We start from the raw sequence: 21,655 nt of genomic DNA, 5'->3' as shown, positions 1-21,655 counted from the left end.
AGTATCCATAGATCAATTAATAGATGCACAGGCTAATTAGTTTAGCTAACAAAGATCAATAAATGTATAGACATATTCATCCTATTCTTATTGATAAAGGTGTAGGTTAGTTTGAGAAGGTAACTAGGTACAGTAGTTAACTAGCATATAGAATCCTTTTGAACGGCGTAGGCGCTTTAATACAGTATGAAGACGAAGAGCAATGAGTTACAGTTGACAGTCTTTAGTTACACCGGGGAAGTCCACTGTCAACTGCTGGTCAAAGCGAAAGTGAAAGTAAAACCAACATCGGCGACCACAAATTTGGGAATAAAACAACACACAACGGATAACCAAGTTTATACTTGGTTAAACATGTTAATATGATAGCGAGTAGCATACTAGTCGCTATCATACAGTATTAACATGTTTCATTTAAAAGTTTGCAAACATTAAGATGTGTTTCCAGGCCACAAGATTACGTCTTTTGTGTTAATAAAGAGACTCATGAACTCACCGTGAATGTCCACATGATTAGCATCGTTATCATTTTCTTCATTGTCAGGGAGAGAATTGAACATCTACTCATTTTGTGTACGCCGCTTAAGCATGACAACAACACTGCCTGTACGCCCCTTAAAGAGGAGGAGGCGGAGCCAATCACAGGAGGCGTTTCAATAGAAAAAAAACCAATCACCAATCATTTTTTTTTTGGTGGGGTCCGCCGGAGGGAAGGGACGGAGGGGGCCTTGCCTCGCACACACACAGTCACGTGGCCATTTCCTGCGTATACAGGAACATTTTCCGGAAAGGAAGGGAAATTCCTTCCATCAGAAAAGTGTGAAACACAAAAAAATGAATCGTAGAAGAAACAATAATATTGATAACTATTATTACCACTGTATTGCTATATATAATTCTATACAAGGTGCACTCATTTATATAACATAATGATTATTAATAACATTGTCATTATGAGCAATTTTGGCCATTTATTAGACAATAATACCATTAGTTTATTCATAATGTATAGTTACTTTAGATGAATAATATATATAAATCTAATATATGATATATTAGATTTTAATCACATTATTATTATCAATATTGTCATTATTATTATTATTTCTGACTTATTTTTTTCTTGCTGCAATATTCTTGCTAAAACACATTAACAGTAATGTAAAAGCAGCCATATATGTTGCAAAATAAAATAAAATTAAATAAAATTAAATGTGTAGCTTGGCGTTTCTGGATTTCTCCCACATATTTGCACATTTTTGCCCTCATATTATAGCTATTTTTTCTTTACAAGAAATATTTATTTATTTTTGATGATAATATTTGAGGTTTAATCAAAGAATAAATGTGTATGTAAGAAATGTCCATTTGTTTTTTAGGTTGAATTAATTCATAGCTATTGTTATCTATTCTGGGTGATTAAAAAATAATGCGTTGGAGTAAATTGTAAAAGTTGAAAACAAATGTGCAATTATAGAAGAAAGTATTATTTCAGTACAGTATTACTTCAACGTGCTCGGGCATATTATGCCACAAAGGAGGAAGCTGTACACCACACCTTTACAGCCGAGACTTCAAACTGTTTCAGGGATTCCCCCAAAATTTTAAAGCGGGGATTTCTCTCATCTCTCGTTCTCATGGGTGTGCACACATGTACTGTAGAAACATGCGTATAACTACTACATTGCACTACTGTACTGTTTACTACAACACAATACAGCTGTCTAAAATTGCAGTTTAAAAATCTGCAATACATGCATTTATCGTAGGGAAGTAATTAATAAGTAATTAAATAGGGAAGTAAATACTGTTGGTAAGTAAACAAGTAAGTTAGTAGTAAATGGTAGTAAACTTTTACTCTTTATTTTTAATCATAATGCTTCATATTTCTATGTGTCTTATTAATTTTAGCTGTATGAGTTTGACTAGTTTTGTCTTCCAGTGTTCCTCAGAGGGACCCCTCTGCATCAAGACTATGTGGGTCATGGCTGGGGGGGTGTAGGGTCCCCTGTGTCAGTGTCCTGGTGGCTGTGATCTGAGGGGCTCCTGGTGCAGGTGGCTCCTGTGATAGTGTTTCCTCACCTGGCTCCTTTGTGCTCAGCCATATTTTCATTCTATGGGTAAGCGCTCGTGCATATGTGTGTGTGCGTGTGTGTGTATGGTTGGGGTGCGGGGATATGGGGGAGGGGTTCATCAGGGCATTGTTTTAAACTCTGTAAAGCACTTTGGGATGCATTTTTTATGGATGAAAAGCGCTTTATAAATAAAGTTTGATTTGATGAAATAAGTAAATGGTAGGTAAGTGGGTAGGTAAGTAAGTAATTAAGTAAATAAGTAAGTAAGTAGTTAAGTAACTATGTAGATCATTAAATAAATATGAAAGTATGTAGGCAAGTGTGTAAATAGATAAGTAAGTAAATAAGTAAGTTAGAAGGTGAATAAGTAAACAAGTAAGTTAATAAGTTAGTCAGTAAGTATAAGTAGGTAAGTAAGTAACTAAATAAGTTGTCATGTTCTGTGTGCTGCTCTGCTGCCCTCTGCTGTTCACGTGTTGCAGCACACCCCAGAACCTGCCCAGGACTTAATTGGACACACCTGCACCTCATTACTGCCGGCCTTCTTAAGCAGCTGCCTGACAAGCTACCAGTGCCAGATTGTTACTCGCTACCTTCTGATCCACAGCGCCTGCTTGCTATTGATTCTCGTTCCTTGTACAATTCTGGTCCCCTTGCTAACCTTGTTTTCCCTACCTGGCGTTCTCCGGTAGTGCTGAGTGTTTATGTTGTACTTTGTATCTGCTTGGTTTTCAGCAGCAACCTTTGTTCGTCTTTTTCGCTGCCACGTTTGTGCAGCTTTTTCTGTTTCCCGTTTTTCCTACTCGGTTCTCCGTGCCAGTAGCGCTTTGTGTTAGTTTTTGTATTTTTGTGCTTTTCTTGTATTTTGGCATTATTGTATTTTTCCCTTCACGGGACACTTTTTGTTAGTAAATTATTTTTGTTACACGGAATACAACTCCGCATCGTGGAATCCAAGTCCCGGCCTAGCCGTATCATGATATAAGTAGTATTAAGTATGTATGTATGTAAATAAGTAGTTACGTATGTATGTAATTAAATAAGTAAGCAAGCAAATAAGTAAATATGTAAGTTAGTAAGTAAATAAATATGTAGGTAACTAAGTAAATAACTCAGTAAGTAGGGAAGTAAATAAGTAATTAGGTAAGTAAATATGTAAGTTTTTGAGCTCAACTCAAAGATGTCACACTTTTTCTATGAACACAAGAGTTCTATTTCTGTCAAATATTGTGAACAAATGTGTCTAAATCTGTTAGTGAGCATTCATACATGTAATTCATAATTCATCCACCTCATAGGTGTGGCATATCAAGATGCTGCCTAGCCAGCATGGTTATTGCACAGGTGTGCGCTAACTTATGTGCAGTTTTATCACACTGCACAATGCCACAGACGCTGCAAGTGTTGAGGGAGCTTGCAATAGGCATGCTGACTGCAGTAAAGTCCACCATAGCTGTCCCCCCCTGTCCTTTGAATATTTATTTCTCTACCATAGGCCATTTCCCAAAGGTGTTTCATAGAATTTGGCAGCACGTGCACCCACACCAACCCAGGACCTCCACATCCAGCATCTTCACCTACAAGATAGCCTGGGAACTGAGAACTGATGTACTTTGGAGAGGTGTTCTCTTTACGGTTGAATCCCCAAAATAGTCAAACTGCACATTTTGGAGTTGCCTTTTAGTGTGGCCAGCCTAAGGCACGCCTGTGCAAACATCTTGATATGCCTGTGAGGTGGATAGGCTATCTCAGATAGATGGACAGCGTTTGTAGGGCTAGCATATGTAGAGGCGTGTGTGCCCTGAGGAGGGGGAAACAAAAAAAGTAGAGAGAGAGAGGAGTGGGTGGGGCCAAGACAGGCCTGACATACCTGAGCACAAAGTGGGCGGGGCACTGCCACACACACACACACACACACACACACACACACACACACACACACACACACACACACACACACACACGCACACACACACGCACACACGCACGCACAGACTACAGTTGCAACACTTTCTCTGAGCGAGAGGATCAGATCTGCGCAGAAAAAAAGAGACTTCAAGCATGGCGGGTCTCCATCAGGGAATGCCCAATTTAGGATCCAAAAAGAAGGAGAGCGTATCCCGAGTGGACAGATTCATGGAGGACTTGCCTCAGGTAAGACAAAGATCACGTTAACCAGCAACCTTTGGACGAATGTGTCCTGGATGAAAGGTTAGGTTCCGTTTTTGAAAGCCTTATTGACTTTTCCCACTTCCTCAATTCAAACTTCCCCGCGTGTCTTCCAGTACTAACTTTCACACATAGACTGAAGAGTCCTTTTTCATTTTTAATGAACACAAAGCTTCCTCTTTTGGTTCTAACACTTCCTTCTCGTCTCCTCAGTCCTAAAAACAGACCAGAACCTGCTAAAGCCCGCAAACACGAGGAAGAAACATTTTGATCTTTCGATTGAGAACTGCAGAAGGAATGTTGTTAGTTTTGGCTTCTTAGCTAGCTAGCTAGCCAGCCAGCTAGCTAGTTATGAACACTGCTGAACCAACCTATTTGAACCATATTGATTTTAGGCACAATATATCACTGAGGTACCGAGTGTTGTGGCACCCAAAGGCCTAAAATTTGTTCTTTTGTTATGAACAGTACAAAAACAACTGAATGATAAGGCCCAATTTTAGGCACTACAGTAATCCCTAGCCACCTCCTGCTTTGAATTTCACGCCTTCACACTGTCATGGTTTTTCAAAACTATAATAGTTAATAAATCATGCTGTTTTGTGGTTGAATATGGCTTATCAGGCAAGAAATATGCATATTTAAACACATTTTACATTTTTGGCCTAAATTAAGCATTTTCAAGCATAAAATGGCTAAATGAAGTAAAATACAAATATAAGGCATTCGGAAGACTCATACAAAGACATGATGATATGTAGAATTCTCCACTGGTCACTAGGCCTCAGTAATGTTACTGGAATGTTAGGTGGGACACGCAAGCACCAGACTTGAGCCCCGGAACAAAAGGCTTTTATTGCAGGTTTGAATGATCTCACAATAATCCCCAACACTCGGCTCCCCCAGCACCAGAACATTTACAGCACTTTACAACACTTGAGCAAAAGTTTTATTTTTGTCTTATTTTCTTTTATTATGTCTACTATATTGGGTAATAGGAGTGTAGAGGTGACTATAGGGGTTTTATGATTCATTATTCATAGTCTATAATGTTAACAACCATGTATTTTGAAGTTTACTTTATGGAAATTCACTGTGGCGACCAGTCCATGGTGTACCCCGCCTGTTGCCCAAAGTCAGCGGGGATAGGCTCCAGCATACCCCTGTGACCCCAATGAGGATAAGCAGCATAGGAAATGGATGGATAGATGGACTTTACCAGCTTACCGTCTATGGACTGGAAGCTGTGCAGCAGCACCGCAAAGGATAAAAAAAGAAAGTTAAAATTAAGAAATTATTGGGTAAATGCATAATGTTACTATGATGAGTAAAAATGTTGGACCTTGCCCGGACGTGGGTCACCGGGGTCCGCCTCTCAAGCCAAGTTAGTAAGGAATAGTACTAAGGAATAGTACTAAAAAAGTAATCGGTACTGCGGCAATTTTGGGTACCCTCCGAGTACAGGGACACCCGTGTTAACTCACGCCAAACTACTTACGGGTCTTTGAATGGTGAAAATAGGTCAGGTGAAACCTGATATATGACCAATAATGTTGACAGCTTTCCAAGTGCAAGTAAACAGGCAAGGAAACGCAACGCCACCTTACTGTTGTCATCAAGCAATCAAAGCACGAACAGCCGTTGCGGGTGGGCAGCAGTGACGCCAAGTAGCAAAGTGATGCAAAGACGCACCTCCTGGCTTTGAAATTCCAACACTTGTGATAATCACAGGTGTTAATAACTATTTCACTATTTAGTTGTTTGCTAAATTTGTATGTGACTTTTTCAATGATGCATTTCATGCATTGTGATTTCAGCTGAGCAACGAGATGCAGCTGAGCATCTTGAACAAGGTGAAGAAAGGAGAGCTGTCCATCGACGATGCTCTGAAGGAGGCCCGCAAGGACCAAGAGCACTCCAGCCGCCTGCAGAGTGGCCCCGAGAAGGTAACGGGAACGCTTTTCATTGCACTTGAACGTCTTCGCGATGCGTGACGTTGCTCTCTGCTGTGTGCGAGGGCGCAGGAGCAGCTTCCCTCTCACTACAACTTCAGCGTGCACAAGCACGGACGCTACAGGTGGAAGAAGAGAGTTCTTCAGGTGAGTTCATGAACGCCAACACCAGACTCCACTGACAATTGTTACAACACAGCGTCGTCACTATTACACTAAATACTGATCAACTGTTGCCATCTTGACTGGAAACAAAGCGGCCATCTTTGCTGTGAAAGCAGATTATTTATTGATAAGACCATGCATGATTTATATAAAATTAAAAAAATAGAACACACACAAAAATATATTCAACAAGTTCTGTCCTGCTAACAGCAGATGCCTAAAAACACCACAGCACTCACAGGATCTTTGGCAGAAGATCTTTAAAAACAGCAGAGCACTCTTGTCATATAGCGGATGTTTGACTAGTTTTTTTGCATTTGAAGTAAACCCTTAAAAACAGCAAAGCACTCCTGTCATATAAAGGATCTTTGACTAGTGTTTTTGCAGTAGGTCCTGAAAAACAGCTGAGCACTCCTGTCTAACATTATATAGAGGATCTTTGACTAACATATTTGCAGTAGATTCTTAAAAGCAGCAAAGTGCTCCAGTCATATAAAGGATCTTCGACTTTTGACAAACCCTCGTCATATAGAGGATCTTTGGCTGTTTTTTTTTTTTTTTGCATTTGCAGTAAATCCTTAAACAGCAGAGCACTCTTGTCATATAAAGGATCTTTGACTAGCAATTATGACGGAGGAAACTTAAAAAAAGCAGAGCCCTCTTGTCATATAAAAGATCTTTGACTCATGTTTTTGCATTAAGTTCTTAAAAACAGCAGAGCGCTCTGTTATATAAAAGATCTTTTACTCATGTTTTTGCACCAAGTTCTTAAAAACAGCAGAACACTTGTCGTATAGAGCATTTTTGACTAGGTTTTTTTGCATTTGCAGTAAATCGTTAAAATCAACAAAGCGCTCTTGTCATATAAAGGATCTTTGAGTCGTATTTTTGCAGTAAGTTGTTAAAAACGGCAGAGCACTCCTACATATAAAGGATCTTTGCCTTTTGTTTTTGCAGCTCTAAAAAACACTGGAGGACTCTTGTCATATTGAGGATCTTTGACTAGCATATTTGCAGTAGGTCCTTAAAAACAGTAGGGTACTCCTGTCACTCCTGTCATATAAAGGATCTGTGACTAGCATTGTGCAGTTGGTCCTTTAGCATGATGCTACATGCCTGAACTCTATCTACCATCCATCCATCTAGTTTGACGTCAGCAACAAAATGCTGTGCTCCATCGAGAAAGGCATCGTCAAGCGGCAACTTCCCTTTGCCATCGTCAACAGCTGCGATGACGGCATCGGTTCCCGGTTCTCCGTTTCCTTTAAAGGCCACCACGACTACGAGCTGGAGGCCACGTCCATGCATGACAAGCACATGGTCATCCATCTGTACACGACGAACACCTAGTCACTTCATATCTTTCATTTATGAAAATTCCGTCTTGTTTCTGCTTGCTTTGCCGCAGATCATGCAGCTTGTCAACCAGATCATTTACGGCAACATTTACAGTCATCCTGAAGGGGGCGCCGTGGGGACGGCCCAGCAGCCTCAAGCCTCACAAAGCCTACGTGAAGGTGTCCTCCTGTTGCACCGAGGTGGACTGGCGTCATTCCGATGGGTCAAGTATGAACACACGGACGACGTCATTACCTAAGTTTGCTATGTTAAAACACACACTTTCAGCAATATCAAAGCCAGCCGTTTTGGTTTGAAGCTCCCATTTTTGATCATTTGATATTGGATGAAAATCTCTGAGTTTCCTCCGATGCTTCTCCAGGTACGAGGTCCAGCTGCACCGCGGCCAGCTAACACTGGTGCCCTTCAGTCAACGAGGCGGCGCCACTGTCGCCGCTTCCGACGGCGAGGCAACGTCCCGGTCGCCCGTAAACATTGTAATCCATCTGTCAGATGGCGACACCAGCGTCAAGAAGACTCATAGCGCCAATACCTTCACCCTCGTCACGCGCAAAAACGAATACCAGTGAGTGAAGACCACTTTGTGAATGAATGAAGCCATTGAGCTGTTAATGGTCAAGGTTTGCCGGTTTGCAGTTTCAGAGTGCCTCCGTCATGTCAGTCAGTTCCTGGCGGCGTGCAATCCGAGCGGGACGCTTGGGTCCAGGCCATCGACAAGCTGTGTTGCGAATGGAAAAGGAGGTCAATGCATGGAGGAGGGGAATGCTTGTTTGGGGGCAGCGAGAGCCTGCGACATCTTAGCATCGCTGAAGACGTGGGAGAGGACGCGAATGAGGATGCCAACGGCTCCGATGCGGAGTCCGATTCTGAAGACCCCAACCCTCCGGCCTCGCAGATGTGGACCACCCCTGACCCCGCTGCCCTCCCACCTTCTAGCACCCTCCCAGAGCCCCCGAGCCATGAAGCAGCCACGCTAAGTGAGCCAGTTCTGTCCCCCAAGAAAATCCCACCACCTCCGCCTTTACCCCTCAAGTTCAAGATCGGTCCGAGACAGTTCCGCACCAAGGCCTTCCACTGGGATCCAGTCGGCCCGCAGAAGGTACTCCATCTCAGCACCATTGAAGAGCAAATTATTCACCTTAAGTCGAATACAATCCATTCCAGGACGCCCTTTGGAATGCGTCCTTTTCAGCGACCCATTGTTTGTTAATTCACAGATTGCAGAGTCATTCTGGGGGAAAGAAAGCCGCCGGAGGATTGAAGTGGACACAACGCGTTTGTACCAACAATTTGCCGTTAAGAACCTTGGGTCCTTTGGAGCACCGGAGCTCAGCAGCACGCAACAGCACATCATGCTCAACCAGAAGATTGCGCACAACTTCAGTGAGTAACCACATCTTTGCCTTTACTATGAAGGCAAAGGAAACATAACATGCTGGCAGCCCAGTGCGTTACAAAACACGGATGGTAGTTGAAGAGTCCTTTCGATCTTCCAACGGTCTTCCAAAAACATGTACGTTTGATTTGCCAAAGGCTCAACTGTTTTCACCATTTATAAAAATGCGTACATTAGCTTCCCTCACCGCTAAATTGTGTTTGATCATCACAAAAAACACATACGTTAGGTTAATTGTAGACTGAAAGACTCTGTTTTCACAGTTTGTAAAAATGTGTACGTTACCGTTGTTCGACACTAAATTGTGTTAAATCGTCACACAAAACACGTACTTTAGTGTTAATTGGAGACAAAACTGTCTTTGTTTACAAACACGCGTATGTTTGGTTTGTCGAAGACTGTTCGCCTTCTCTTCCATGAGTACAAGAACATTGGTAAATATGGTATACCAGAACGTGTCTATGACTAGCGCCAAAGATTAAATTGTCTTTTGTTTAAGAAAACACAAACTTTAGAGTCAAAATCCTAATTTGCAAAAACACAGAGTATGCCACCTTAGCTGTTAGCCGAAAACCTCTAAATTGTCTTCGTTCACGAGAACATGCATGTTATCTTTACTAAAGACTCTAAAGAAGTTTCCAAAACACGCCAGCTTCCTCGTAAGACTCCTAAAAATGTACATTGAGTTTGTTGAAGACTCTAAATTGTCTCAGATGTTTACAAAACATGTTCAGTAGTTGCATGGAAGACCAAAATGTTTTCGACATTTACAAAAAGATGCAGAATTATTTAGTGAAAGACACGAAATTTACTTTGACTGTTAAACTATCTGCGATGTTTGTAAGAACTCGGACAGGAGGTTAACTTCTGCGAGGACACTAAATTCTCGCCGAGGATGTTAATGTTATTTGTGTGGAAAACCAATTTTATCTTCAAAGTCTACAAAAGCGCATACGTTGGGCTCATTGAATTGTTGTCTCGGATGTTTGAAAGAACACGTGCAATTTGTACATTTGTCTATGAGGTAGCTAAATTCTCACTGATGTTTACGAAAAGTGTATTACTTGTATGATTTTATTTTTCCATTTTTGCTGTTTTTTTTTGTTTTTTTTTTTTTGCCTTTTCCAAATATTTATATTTTCTTCATGCAACTTTATTCATTGATTTTTTTTTTTTGTTTCTCACAATATTACGACTTATACACAATTTAAATAAATAAATAAATATATATATACACTACTAAAATGACATTACTTTTCCTCAAAATATTATGAGTTTATTCTCATAAAACTTTTTTTCTCGTTAGAATAAGTGCTTTGACTTTATTGTCATAAAACTACAGCAACTTTTTTCCATTTCTACTGTTTTTTTTTTTTTTTTTTTTTTAATTTTTCAATTATTTCAACTTTCTTCTTGTAAATTTCCTTTTTGTAATTATGACTTTATTCTCATACTATTTTGACTTTATTCCCGTAATATTACCAGCAAACCTAATTTTCCAAAAATGACAACTTTGTTTTTTTTTTTTTTTTTGTTTCTCACAATATTACGACTTTAAAAAAAGGTCTTTTTTCTTTAATATTTCAACCTCTGTGCAAATAAAATGACATTTTTCCTCAAAATATTTTTAAAATAGTTTTTTTTTCCTCATAAAATTCCCCCTTTTTTTCTCGTTTACTCATTCAATCCCAGCCATTTTTCAAAAGACAACCCCTTCAGTACCGGCCATTTTAGATGATTTTGAATATTGTGTTGTATGGCTATATAAACATGGAACCTACCAAAAGAAGCAAAAGATCCATGCCGAGCTCTTATCAAATGCACTTCTGCCACCTTATGGCCATTTTTATGTCTTAAAACTGCTTTAAAAGTGACATCTTTTGCTGTGCAATTGCGTCATCACCTCTTTTTGCTTCTCACGCAAAAAAACATAAGACGTATAAATACATCTTTGGGATCAGCTGTTTGGGTTTATAAAAATCTATAAATACGTCTTTGGTATTGAATGAGTTAAAATACCACTTTTTTTCTCTTAATATTTCTTACTTTATTCTCTTAAAATTACAGCTATTTTTTTCCATATCTGCTGCTTTTTTTTTTAATTTTGCAACTATTTCAGTGTTCTTCTAGCAGATTTTCTTCTCATAATTATGACTTTATTCCCATAATATTTGAATTTTATTCTCGTAATATTATGACTTTTTCCGCAAACTGATTTTCCAAAAACTTTATTTGTTGTTTCTCATAATATTCCTTTTTTTTTTTCTTCAATATTTCAAAATTTGCTACTAAAATTCTGTCATTTTTCCTCATAATATTACAATGGTATTATTATAAAATTACACTTTCTCGTTACAGCTTTTGTCTAAAATATTTTGACTTTATTGTCTTAAAATTACAGCTATTTTTTCCATTTCTGATGTTTCTTGAATTTTTCAAATATTTCAACTTTCTTCTCATAAATGTTGTTCTTGTAATAATGACTTTATTCTGATAATATTTTGACTTGATTCCTGTAAAATTAGGACTCTTTCTGCAAAAAATTGGCTTTGTGTCTTTCTCATAATATTACAACTTCGAAAAAATAACCTTATTTCTTTAATATTTCAACTTTATGCTAGTAAAACGATGTTATTTTTCCTCCTAATACTACGACATTACCCTCATAAAATAACAAAATGTTGTCATTAGTTTACAACTTTTTTTGTCATGATATTTTGCCTTTATTCTTGTAAAATTACTGCAGATTTTTCCATTTTTGCAACACCACTGAACTAAATGGAGATGTTGTTGCTGACTTTGGCCAGCAGGGTGCACTGTGGTGTCAGCAGAGTTGTCACCTGCAGAGGAAGTGGGCCATATTCTTCTTCTTTTTTTTTTTGTTCCTCTTCAGAAGCTTTTCTCCTGATTAGCTGCGCTGGCGTACGTTGCTTGTATATTTCAAGAGCGTAGTCGGGAGAGAACATTCCACAAGCTTCCTCTCAAGTAGGACATGTCATCCATCCAGCGGTGGGCGGCCTGCTAAATGAAATCAGCATGAATGTGCAGGAAAAAACATAACAGGAATAGATATATAATATTAATAAATGATAGATACGAGACGTGCCAGACAGCCGTGATTCCCCCGTGCGACGGAGAATACCTCGGAATTCTCAGCCTCTCCTTGGCTAAGTCCTGGGAATGCTGAACAACTTTCATATTTCATGTCTTCATAGACAACAGAATGGAATCACAAAACAATAATGTGATTTCCCCCTTCTTACCCCCTGCCCTCATTAGAATAATAAATAATAATAATAAAGCAGAACTCCCCCCAGATTCAAGTTTCATTGATGCAAATAGAAAAAAAAAAAGTGTTTTTTTTTTTCCTCTCTGCCTTTTGCCGTCTCTTGGCATCACACATGCATGCACACGCACACACACACATGCATGCACACGCACATACACACACACACACAGCACTTATTTGCATGGTTATCACAGAAAATCATTGCTGCTTTTTATTCTGCTCATCTCTCATTCTCTGCTATGCCACTTAATGGAAACATGACATTACTGTGTGTGCGTGCGTGTTTCTGTCTTTGTGTGGCAGCTGTTATTATGGGGACATATTTCTTTTATGAGGACATTTTACCTGGTCCGCACAAGACAAACACTAGGATGAGCTCCTTGAGACTGTGTGTGTGTGTGTGTGTGGTCAAATGTTAATGATAATAATAATAATAATAATAATAATAATAATGATGAACTAGACGCTCCACAGGCTTCTTCTACTCGTCACTTGTGGACTTTGCTTAAAGCTGCAAGCAGTGTTGACTGGGCCCTCGCACCCCTATGCAACTAGGGGTTTCACACAAGTGGGTGGGCAGGTGGGACGTGGAGCCCGCCGGCTTCTAGGGTGAGGACCCACGCCAGACATACTCGTCCTTTTAAGGAACTGACCCCTATTTGGGGGTTATATTTGTCACTTGCGGACTTTGCTTAAAGCTGCAAGAAGCGTCGAATGGGCCCTCGCACCTCTACGCAACTCGAATTTTCAGTCGGCGGGCAGGTGGGATGTGGAACCCACAGACAGAGTGAGGACTCCTGCCGGACATACCCGCCCTTTAAAGAATTTACCCCCATTAGGGGTCTATATATGTCACTTATTGACTTAGCTTAAAGTTGCAAGCAGTAATGAATGGGTCCTCGCACCCCGATGCAACTCGGTGTGTAACGCAAGTTGGTGGGCAGGTGGGACGCGGAGTTCGCAGACTAGAGTCCACGGGGGAGTCCACCTGCCTTTCATTCCCGCAATGCAGGGGCTTCCAAAGTGTGGCCCGGGGTCCATGTGTGGCACAACAACGCTTTCTTTATTGGCCCCTGGCACATTCAAAAAATATAATTTAACAAGAAAACAAAAAAAGAAATGAGGACAATCAGCAGTAATTTCACAACAATAAATTCAAAATATTAAGACAAAGTTTGACAAAAAATGGTAATTTTACTAGAATAACGTCGTAATATTATGAGGAAAATGAATGTCATTTTAGTAGCATAAAGTTGAAAAAAAGAAAGTTGTTTTTTTTTGTTGTAATATTATGAAAAAAACCCCAAACAAAATAAAGTTGTCATTTTTGGAAAATTAGATTTGGGGGAAAAGTTATAATATTATGGGAATAAAGTCAAAATATTATGGGAATAAACTGAGGTGGAGAGGGTGAAAACCTTCAAGTTCCTTGGCACACACATCAGCGAGGACCTCACCTGGTCTCACAACACCCAACAAATTCTGAAGAAGTCCCAAAGGAGACTGTACTTCCTGAGAAGACTGAGGAAATTTGGCATGTCCACCACAATCCTGAGTTGCTTCTACAGATGCACTATGGAAAGTGTCCTTACCGCCTCCATCACTGTTTGGTACGGTAACTGTACAACACGTGATAGGAAGGCACTCCAGCGGGTGATCAAGACCTCACAGAACATTGTTGGGGCAGCCCTCCCCTCACTGCAAGACATTTATAAAACTAGAGTCCTACAAAGAACACACAACCTCATCAAGGACAGCACACATCCACAACACTCATTATTCACACTCCTACCGTCAGGCAGACGCTACAGGAGTTTGAAGTCCAGGACCACAAGGCTGGCAAACAGCTTTTACCCACAGGCCATCAGGCTTCTCAACGAAGCACTCGCACACGCTACACGCAACACACGCACACACTCATAGCACTTTATTTATTTATTTGTATTATTTATCTGTATTAATGTCTCTTCTGTTGTTGTTGCGTAATTTATTGGTATTTATGTTTCTTTTGTTCTTATTCTTTTTCTTGTGTTTTCTGTCTTTCTTTTCTTGGGAGAATGAACAGAACAAGAATTTCATTGCATAGTATAACTGCTGTTTTACTATGCATATGACAATATTATTACAAGAAGAAAATTTACAAGAAGAAAGTTGAAATAGTAAGATTAAAAAATGTAATTAAAAATGAAGAAAGAAAATGCAGAAAATCTTTTTCTGAAAGAAACAAAACATCCGTAGAAGCTCATATAAATAGTCACCTGTCACGTTAGCTGACATCACTGCCTGCAGGAAGCAGTCACATTCAAAGCCACTATTATGATGATTATGGTTATTCTTAATATTAGGCAGAGGAATGTTTTTACGCAGGATAAACCTCCATAAATTCCCCCCCCCAAAAAGTTTAAAAAACAGGCTTTCATTTCAAAAACGCCACCAAATGCTAAAAAATAGTTACGTTGTTTAGTCAGGCCAAATTCAACCCACAACTTCAAAGCCAAAATGATGCCCTGGCAGTGCCAGAAGATCCAAGCATTTTGTGTGCCTCGAAAAAAAACAAAACTGAAAAATAAAACAACAAGAAGCTTCCAATCAAGCAAAAAATCAAAAAATGTTTTTACATTTAAAAACTTTAATAAATAAGCGAATTTTAACAGCATTTCCTGTTTATCTTTTGATTATTCTGACAATGCTAAAGAAATCATATCAGGGCCACACCGGGAACAGTGGGAATACATAATTATATTATAAAGAGAGCCTGACAAAAAAGTTGTGTAGTTCCTAGGGTTCCTAGGACTGCTCAAAAAAATTAAAGGAACACTTGGAAAACACATCAGATCTAAACTGGGGGAAAAATGATGTTGAATATCTTTCCTGATAATAAGTGGGTGATGTATTAGTAACAAAATGATGCCACATCATTTGATAGAAATGAAAATGATCACCCTATAGAGGGGGGAAATCAAAGACACCCCAAAAATGAAAGTGAAAAAATGATGCAGCACACTGGTCCATTTAGCTAAAATGTCATTGTAGCAACTCAAAATGATTCTCAGTAGTTTGTGTGGCCCCCACGTGCTTGTACGCATGCCTGACAACGTCGGGGCATGCTCCTAATGAGACTACGGATGGTGTCCGTAGTGTCCTGGGGGATCTCCTCCCAGATCTGGACCAGGGTATCACTGCGGTACCTGGACGCATGGAGGAGATTCCAGGAGACAGGTAGTTACTCCAGGAGAGCTGGACAGGGCCGTAGAAGGTCCTTCAATCCTCAGCAGGATCGGTATCTGCTCCTTTGTGTAAGGAGGAACAGGATGAGCACTGCCAGAGCCCTACAAAATGACCTCCAGCAGGCCACTGGTGTGAATGTTTCTGACCAAACAATCAGAAACAGGCTCCATGAGGGTGGCCTGAGGGCCCGACGTCCTGTAGTGGGCCCTGTGCTTACTGCCCAGCACCGTAGAGCTCGACTGGCATTTGCCATAGACCACCAGAATTGGCAACTACACCACTGGTGCCCTGTGCTCTTCCCTGATGAGAGCAAGTTCAACCTGAGCACATGCGACAGACGTGAAAGGGTCTGGAGATGCCGTGGAGAACGTTATGCTGCCTGCAACATCATTCAGCATGACCGGTTTGGTGGTGGGTCAGTGATGGTCTGGGGAGGCATATCCCTGGAAGGACGCACAGACCTCTACAGGTTAGATAACGGCACCCTGACTGCTATTAGGTATCGGGATGAAATCCTTGGACCCATTGTCAGAACCTACGCTGGTGCAGTGGGACCTGGGTTCCTCCTGGTCCACGACAATGCCCGACCTCATGTGGCTAGTGTATGCAGGTAGTTCCTGGAGGATGAAGGAATTGATACCATTGACTGGCCCCCACGTTCACCTGACCTAAACCCAATAGAACACCTCTGGGACATTATGTTTAGGTCCATCCGGCGCCGCCAGGTTGCTCCTCAGACTGTCTAGGAGCTCATTGATGCCCTGGTCCAGATCTGGGAGGAGATCCCCCAGGACACCATCCGTAGTCTCATTAGGAGCATGCCCCAACGTTGTCAGGCATGCGTACAAGCACGTGGGGGCCACACAAACTACTGAGAATCATTTTGAGTTGCTACAATGACATTTTAGCAAAATGGACCAGTGTGCTGCATCATTTTTTCACTTTCATTTTTGGGGTGTCTTTGATTTCCCCCCTCTATAGGGTGATCATTTTCATTTCTATCAAATGATGTTGCATCATTTTGTTACTAATACATCACCCACTTATTATCAGGAAAGATATTCAAGATCATTTTTCCCCCAGTTTAGATCTGATGGGTTTTCCAAGTGTTCCTTTAATTTTTTTGAGCAGTATACATATATTTAGTTTTTTATTTTTTGAAATGAATGATCTTGTCATTTTTCCAGAAAAGATATACATTTTTATGAGAATAAAATTCTAATGAAGAAATGTAACAATATGTGCGCACATGTGCGTGTGTGTACATAATAATTAGCTTTAAATATGTAAATAAATAAAATAAAACACATTTTAAGACTAAAAAAATGACCAAGAATACATTTACACTAAAGTAACATCATTACAAGAATAAATTATTACAAGAATAAAGTTGTGTATTTTCACATTTGTTTTAGGAAAATAACTGCAATCTGACAAGAATTAACTTGACTATTTTCAAGACTCTTCTGGGGGGAAAAAAGTTGTATACTTTGCAAGAAAGTAAAAATTAATATTTTAGAGAATTTCTTTTCAATTTTTTTTCAAAAGAAAAGGTCGTACTCTTACAACAATAAAAGCCGTATATATTGCAGAGAAAAAAATGGTGACAATTTCTCAAAAAAAAGCAGAAAAAAAAGAAAAGCATTTGCAGTGTTTTTATGGCATGGACAATATTTGTACCTATGCAAAGGTGCTTTTTTGTAAACAATGCCGCGAGGTAACTGCAGATGTTTGAGGCCACGTGAGTTGAATTGAAATGAATAGAAAAAAAAAAAGACCTAATCAAAGTGGCATTTCTCGCTCGGTATGAATATCGGGTTCCCTTGAGAGTGCGCCGGTCGCCAATTAAAAGTACACCTCTAAGCGCCGTTGAGCAAAAGGACTGATTATGATTCTTATTATTAACACTCACAGTCGGCACTTGAAAGAAAAAGACGTGGTTTGCATTTGAAAATCAAGTCAAAGTTCTTGGCAAAAGTGTTTTTTTAACACTTGGAAGATGAGCTTTACTTTTTCTTTGTCATCGGCGATCATGTCCGTTCCAGGGTCACACTGTGGCCGTCACACAATTCACCTATTTATTAACCCTACAGGCAATTTTGAAGTCATTTTTATAAAAATGAAAGTAACCACTATTAATATTAAGACCTAAAAGCAAAAAAACACCCAAAGAAATGTATTTCTTTGCAAAATATATTGTCATGCTCCGCGGGACAGGAATTATTACTTTCTGTTTGCGCCCTTATTTTGTTGTACTTCCCGCTGGGTGTGAGGTGCATTTGCTTGACAATGGCGTGGCAGCATGTCACAGCTGGTGGCAATTAACAAGCAGTGGCTTTATTAGCTCAGCGGAGTCAATCTCATTTCGCTGGTTCATTGCTTTTGTTTCGCTCTTCTCTGTGCTGTCTTACCAGGTTGTCTTACCTGTTGCAATTTCGCTATACTTACCCGTTTGTGTTTTTGCAGAGCCTTATTCCCTCTGCTGCTTTTTGTATGCTTTTTTCCTGCACAGCTGTGAGTACCTGCACCTACTTGTGCCTAATTAAAAGCTTTTATTTGCACAAAGGGGTTGAGCATTTGACAGCTCCATCTCAAATCCTAACATATACAGGTATAACTTTCACTCTTGTAAGGGTTGGGCTCTTCCTTTTGAAAGAAAGGGTTTTTTTCCCCTCAAAAATGTGACAATTTTACTTTCTTGCAAAATATGCAACTTTTTTTTCCATGTCTTAAAAACATACAACCTTATTGTCAGATTCCGATTAGTTTCCGGAAAAAAAAAAATCTTGACTACACAATTTTAGTCTTGTAAGACTGACTTTTCTTTTTTTGTCATTGACTATTTGTATTAAAATATTGGACATTTATTATTTATTGTTTGGAAAAAAACATTTTTTCCAAATTATAATTTTTTAAAAAGTTTTTTGCAAAATACGGCTTTCCTTTTTTTGGTAAGTGTCAAAATATAACATTTTTGATTTGTTCTTTTTTACATAAAATGTTTTTCTCCATACCATTTTTTCTTTGCAAAATTTATTCTTGTCAGATTCTGATTGTCAGAAAACAAATTACTTTTCTTGAAAATATAAAACTTAAGTCTGGCAAGACTTGTTTTTTTGTCATTCAATTATTTGAATTTAAATATTTTATAAACTATTATTGAGATATAAACGCAATAAAACAGTCATGACCTTAATGGCCATGGCAAAGGTTTTTTCATTTTTTTCCTTGCAAAATATAGTTATTCTTGTAAAGAGTAGTAAAAAAAAAAATAAAAAACTTTTTTTTAATCTAAAATGAATATAAAATGAATATAAAATGGCAAATGTGATTTCCCCCCCCCCATTGTCACCATTTTTTCTTTGTAAAATATCTGGTAATTTCAACTTTTTATCTCATAAATTCAACTTTTTATCTCATCATTTCGATGTTTTATCCTATAATTATGACTTACCTCATAATTTCAACTTTTTATCTCGTAAATTTGACTTTTTATCTCATAATGATGACTTTCTTGTATAATTATGACTTTTTAGCTCAGTTATGAATTTTTGTGTCATAATTTTGACTTTCCCTCGTAATTATGACTTCATCTCGGAATTCCGAAATTTTACCTAATTATGACTTTATCTCATAATTTGGACTTTTTATCTCCTATTTAGGATTTACCATTAGATACTTTTTTTTTTCTTTCAGTGCTTTTTGTCTCCCACGGCATTCATAAAAACGACACCCACATGCGCCGCCATGGACAATTATGCAAATGAGTTTTTGCATTCCATGAAAAGTAGGCGGGTCTCACGTTTTGCTTTTGTTCTTGCAGACATTTTCCTCAAAAGTTTTGCGGTGCCGCCTGCAGAGCTGAAGGACAAACTGTTGGTGGTTAACGAGGAGGACGGAGGCCTGTCTGACGAGCACATCACCTCTCTGAGGAGGTACGGGGCTTTCATTGCTAGCCTTTCCTTGCCCACTTGCCGCATTTCAGCCTTGGAGCCTACCTTACGTTAAGATGAACCCTCATTTGTCTTCCACAGGAGACATTAGTCATTGATTTGATTCACTCCACATTCAGATAAACCAGAGTGGGTTGTGAGGTGTAAGGGCTTTGACTACTTCTCCTTGGCTGCGGTGTTGGACAAAATACTTGTAGGAACAAAACAAGCGGCGAGCAAAGTTTGCAGTGGAGCTTTTAAAATCCCACATCACGCTTTTTTCTGATGTTTTCTAATGTTAAGAAGTTTACATTAAGATGGAAAAAACAATCAAACTCAGAAAAATATAACCCTCTTGGGAAAATAAAACTATTTATGTAACATTGCAACTTGGAAAAATAACATATCGGAATAAAAACCCTTATTTGAGTAAGAATTTTTTTTTGTATATTTTTCTATATTCTATTACATTTCCAACTTCACAATTTTTTTTCTTGAGACTTTATTGTAAAAAAAAAAAAAAAAAACAACTTTATTCTCATAAAAATTATGACATCTTCTCTCCAAGAAAATAAGGCTTTTTTTTGTTGTTTTTCGTCACTTTTTTTTTACCACTTTATCATCATAAAACTTTTTCTTAGAAAAAGAAACTATTTGTGTAAGATTGTGACTTTTTTTCTTGAAATGTGTATATATATATATATAAATTATGCAACTACATTTACAACTTTACAAATATACGACTTTTTTTGTTAGTAGACTGAGTTTTTGTTCAAAATTATGCAAAATATGAAAATTTTTTTCTTTCAAATTAACAACTTTGTCATTTAAAAAATTCCTAAAAAATAATACTTTTTCTTGGGGATAAAAAAACTTAGTGTAAGATTGCAATTTTTTTTTTCTCCCCAAAACATTTGCCTTTTTCCCAAACCCAACTCTATGTATGTGACTACATTTCCAACTTTAAAAATACACAATTGTTTTTCTCGTTAGAGTAAGACTTTGTCAACCCGCCCCCAACTTTAATCTGATAAAAATGACTTCTTCTGTCCAAAAAAATAAGGCTTTCTTCCCCACCCCCCTTAAAAAAAAAAAAAAAGACTTTCTTGGGGAAAACAAACTATTTGTGCACGTACAGACTATTGGATGCCAGTAGGTAGCATTAAAAGCATAACAGAGTCTGGACGGCGTCTACATGAAAGGGTATGTCGTGTTCTGTATGACAGTGTGGACTTTTGGTTTCCTGTTTGTTGCTTTTATTTTGTTACGTCTGTTTCCCGTTTGGACTAAATGCATGCTGTGGTTGGAGTGAGCTGGGGAGCGCACCCGTCTCTGATTGGTAATCAGGCTTCTGTTAGTTCTTTAGTTTTCCTTGGTTACTATGGTTACCTGTATGTTATTCTGGTATTCTTCTTGTATTACGTGTTCCTGTTTTCCACCTCCCACGGTGACTTTGATGTTTGCGGTGAGGAGGATCCGGTTGGGACAATGTGTGTTTGGCAGAGTTCTAATACGAAAGAGCAGCAGAGAGAACCTTTTTACCATGACGGCGTGGTAATGAAAATTTTATCTGAGGGTATTTGTGGAGATGGAAACTATTGACACGCCCTCAGGAAGGTCGCGGCGAAAGTGGCTTCTTACTTGCAGTTAACTCACTGCATGCGGATGCTCCCTGGTGGGAAGGGCAGGGGAGGGGGTCACTGATCTAACGTACCGCGGTCGCGGAAGAATTTTATTTATTCTATGAAAACATAATATATATTTTAATATGTCTCTGCGTGCGCCTGAGGAATACAATCTTAAAAAGAAGCTCTCCCAACAGGTGCTGCAATATTCATGTCTGGAAGGGGGTGGGGGCACGAGCTGTCTCATGAAAAAGTCAATGTTTGGAGTTCACCAAGCCATCAAAGGACAGGAAGAGGAAGTCCACCTGCTTAAAACCATTTCAACAAACAAAAAATCTTTTATTATTGCCCATTCTCCTGACGTCTCTGCCGTCAGTCTGCCAGTCCAAGGGGGCGTCGACGTCATCTATAATAATATCATTGATAGTGCCTTTACCAAAACATACTTACTAACCTAAATTAGGG

At 39.0% G+C, this 21,655-nt stretch overlaps 2 protein-coding genes across 3 annotated transcripts in view; one reads left to right on the top strand and one right to left on the bottom strand.

Moving 5' to 3' along the window:
- cd40 (CD40 molecule, TNF receptor superfamily member 5) overlaps positions 1-615 on the bottom strand; it is a 29,197-nt gene extending 28,582 nt beyond the window's left edge. For both annotated transcript variants that reach the window (XM_054791862.1, XM_054791869.1), the window contains exon 1: positions 497-615. In XM_054791862.1, the coding sequence (XP_054647837.1) occupies positions 497-568 (72 nt within the window). In that variant the 5' untranslated portion in view covers positions 569-615. The remainder of the gene's footprint in view (positions 1-496) is intronic.
- Positions 616-4,058: 3,443 nt separating this feature from the next.
- LOC129182465 (uncharacterized) overlaps positions 4,059-21,655 on the top strand; it is a 42,656-nt gene continuing 25,059 nt past the window's right edge. Inside the window, exons 1-9 of the mRNA XM_054778627.1 lie at positions 4,059-4,229; positions 6,062-6,190; positions 6,269-6,343; positions 7,508-7,681; positions 7,770-7,927; positions 8,082-8,285; positions 8,357-8,819; positions 8,938-9,103; positions 19,457-19,568. Coding sequence (XP_054634602.1) covers positions 4,137-4,229; positions 6,062-6,190; positions 6,269-6,343; positions 7,508-7,681; positions 7,770-7,927; positions 8,082-8,285; positions 8,357-8,819; positions 8,938-9,103; positions 19,457-19,568 — 1,574 coding nt within the window. The 5' untranslated portion in view covers positions 4,059-4,136. The remainder of the gene's footprint in view (positions 4,230-6,061; positions 6,191-6,268; positions 6,344-7,507; positions 7,682-7,769; positions 7,928-8,081; positions 8,286-8,356; positions 8,820-8,937; positions 9,104-19,456; positions 19,569-21,655) is intronic.

Source organism: Dunckerocampus dactyliophorus, chromosome 1 (assembly GCF_027744805.1).
Source record: "Dunckerocampus dactyliophorus isolate RoL2022-P2 chromosome 1, RoL_Ddac_1.1, whole genome shotgun sequence".
Classification (NCBI taxonomy): domain Eukaryota; kingdom Metazoa; phylum Chordata; class Actinopteri; order Syngnathiformes; family Syngnathidae; genus Dunckerocampus; species Dunckerocampus dactyliophorus.
Note: the sequence above shows the minus strand (reverse complement) of the source record. Positions and strands in the feature narration are given on the sequence as shown.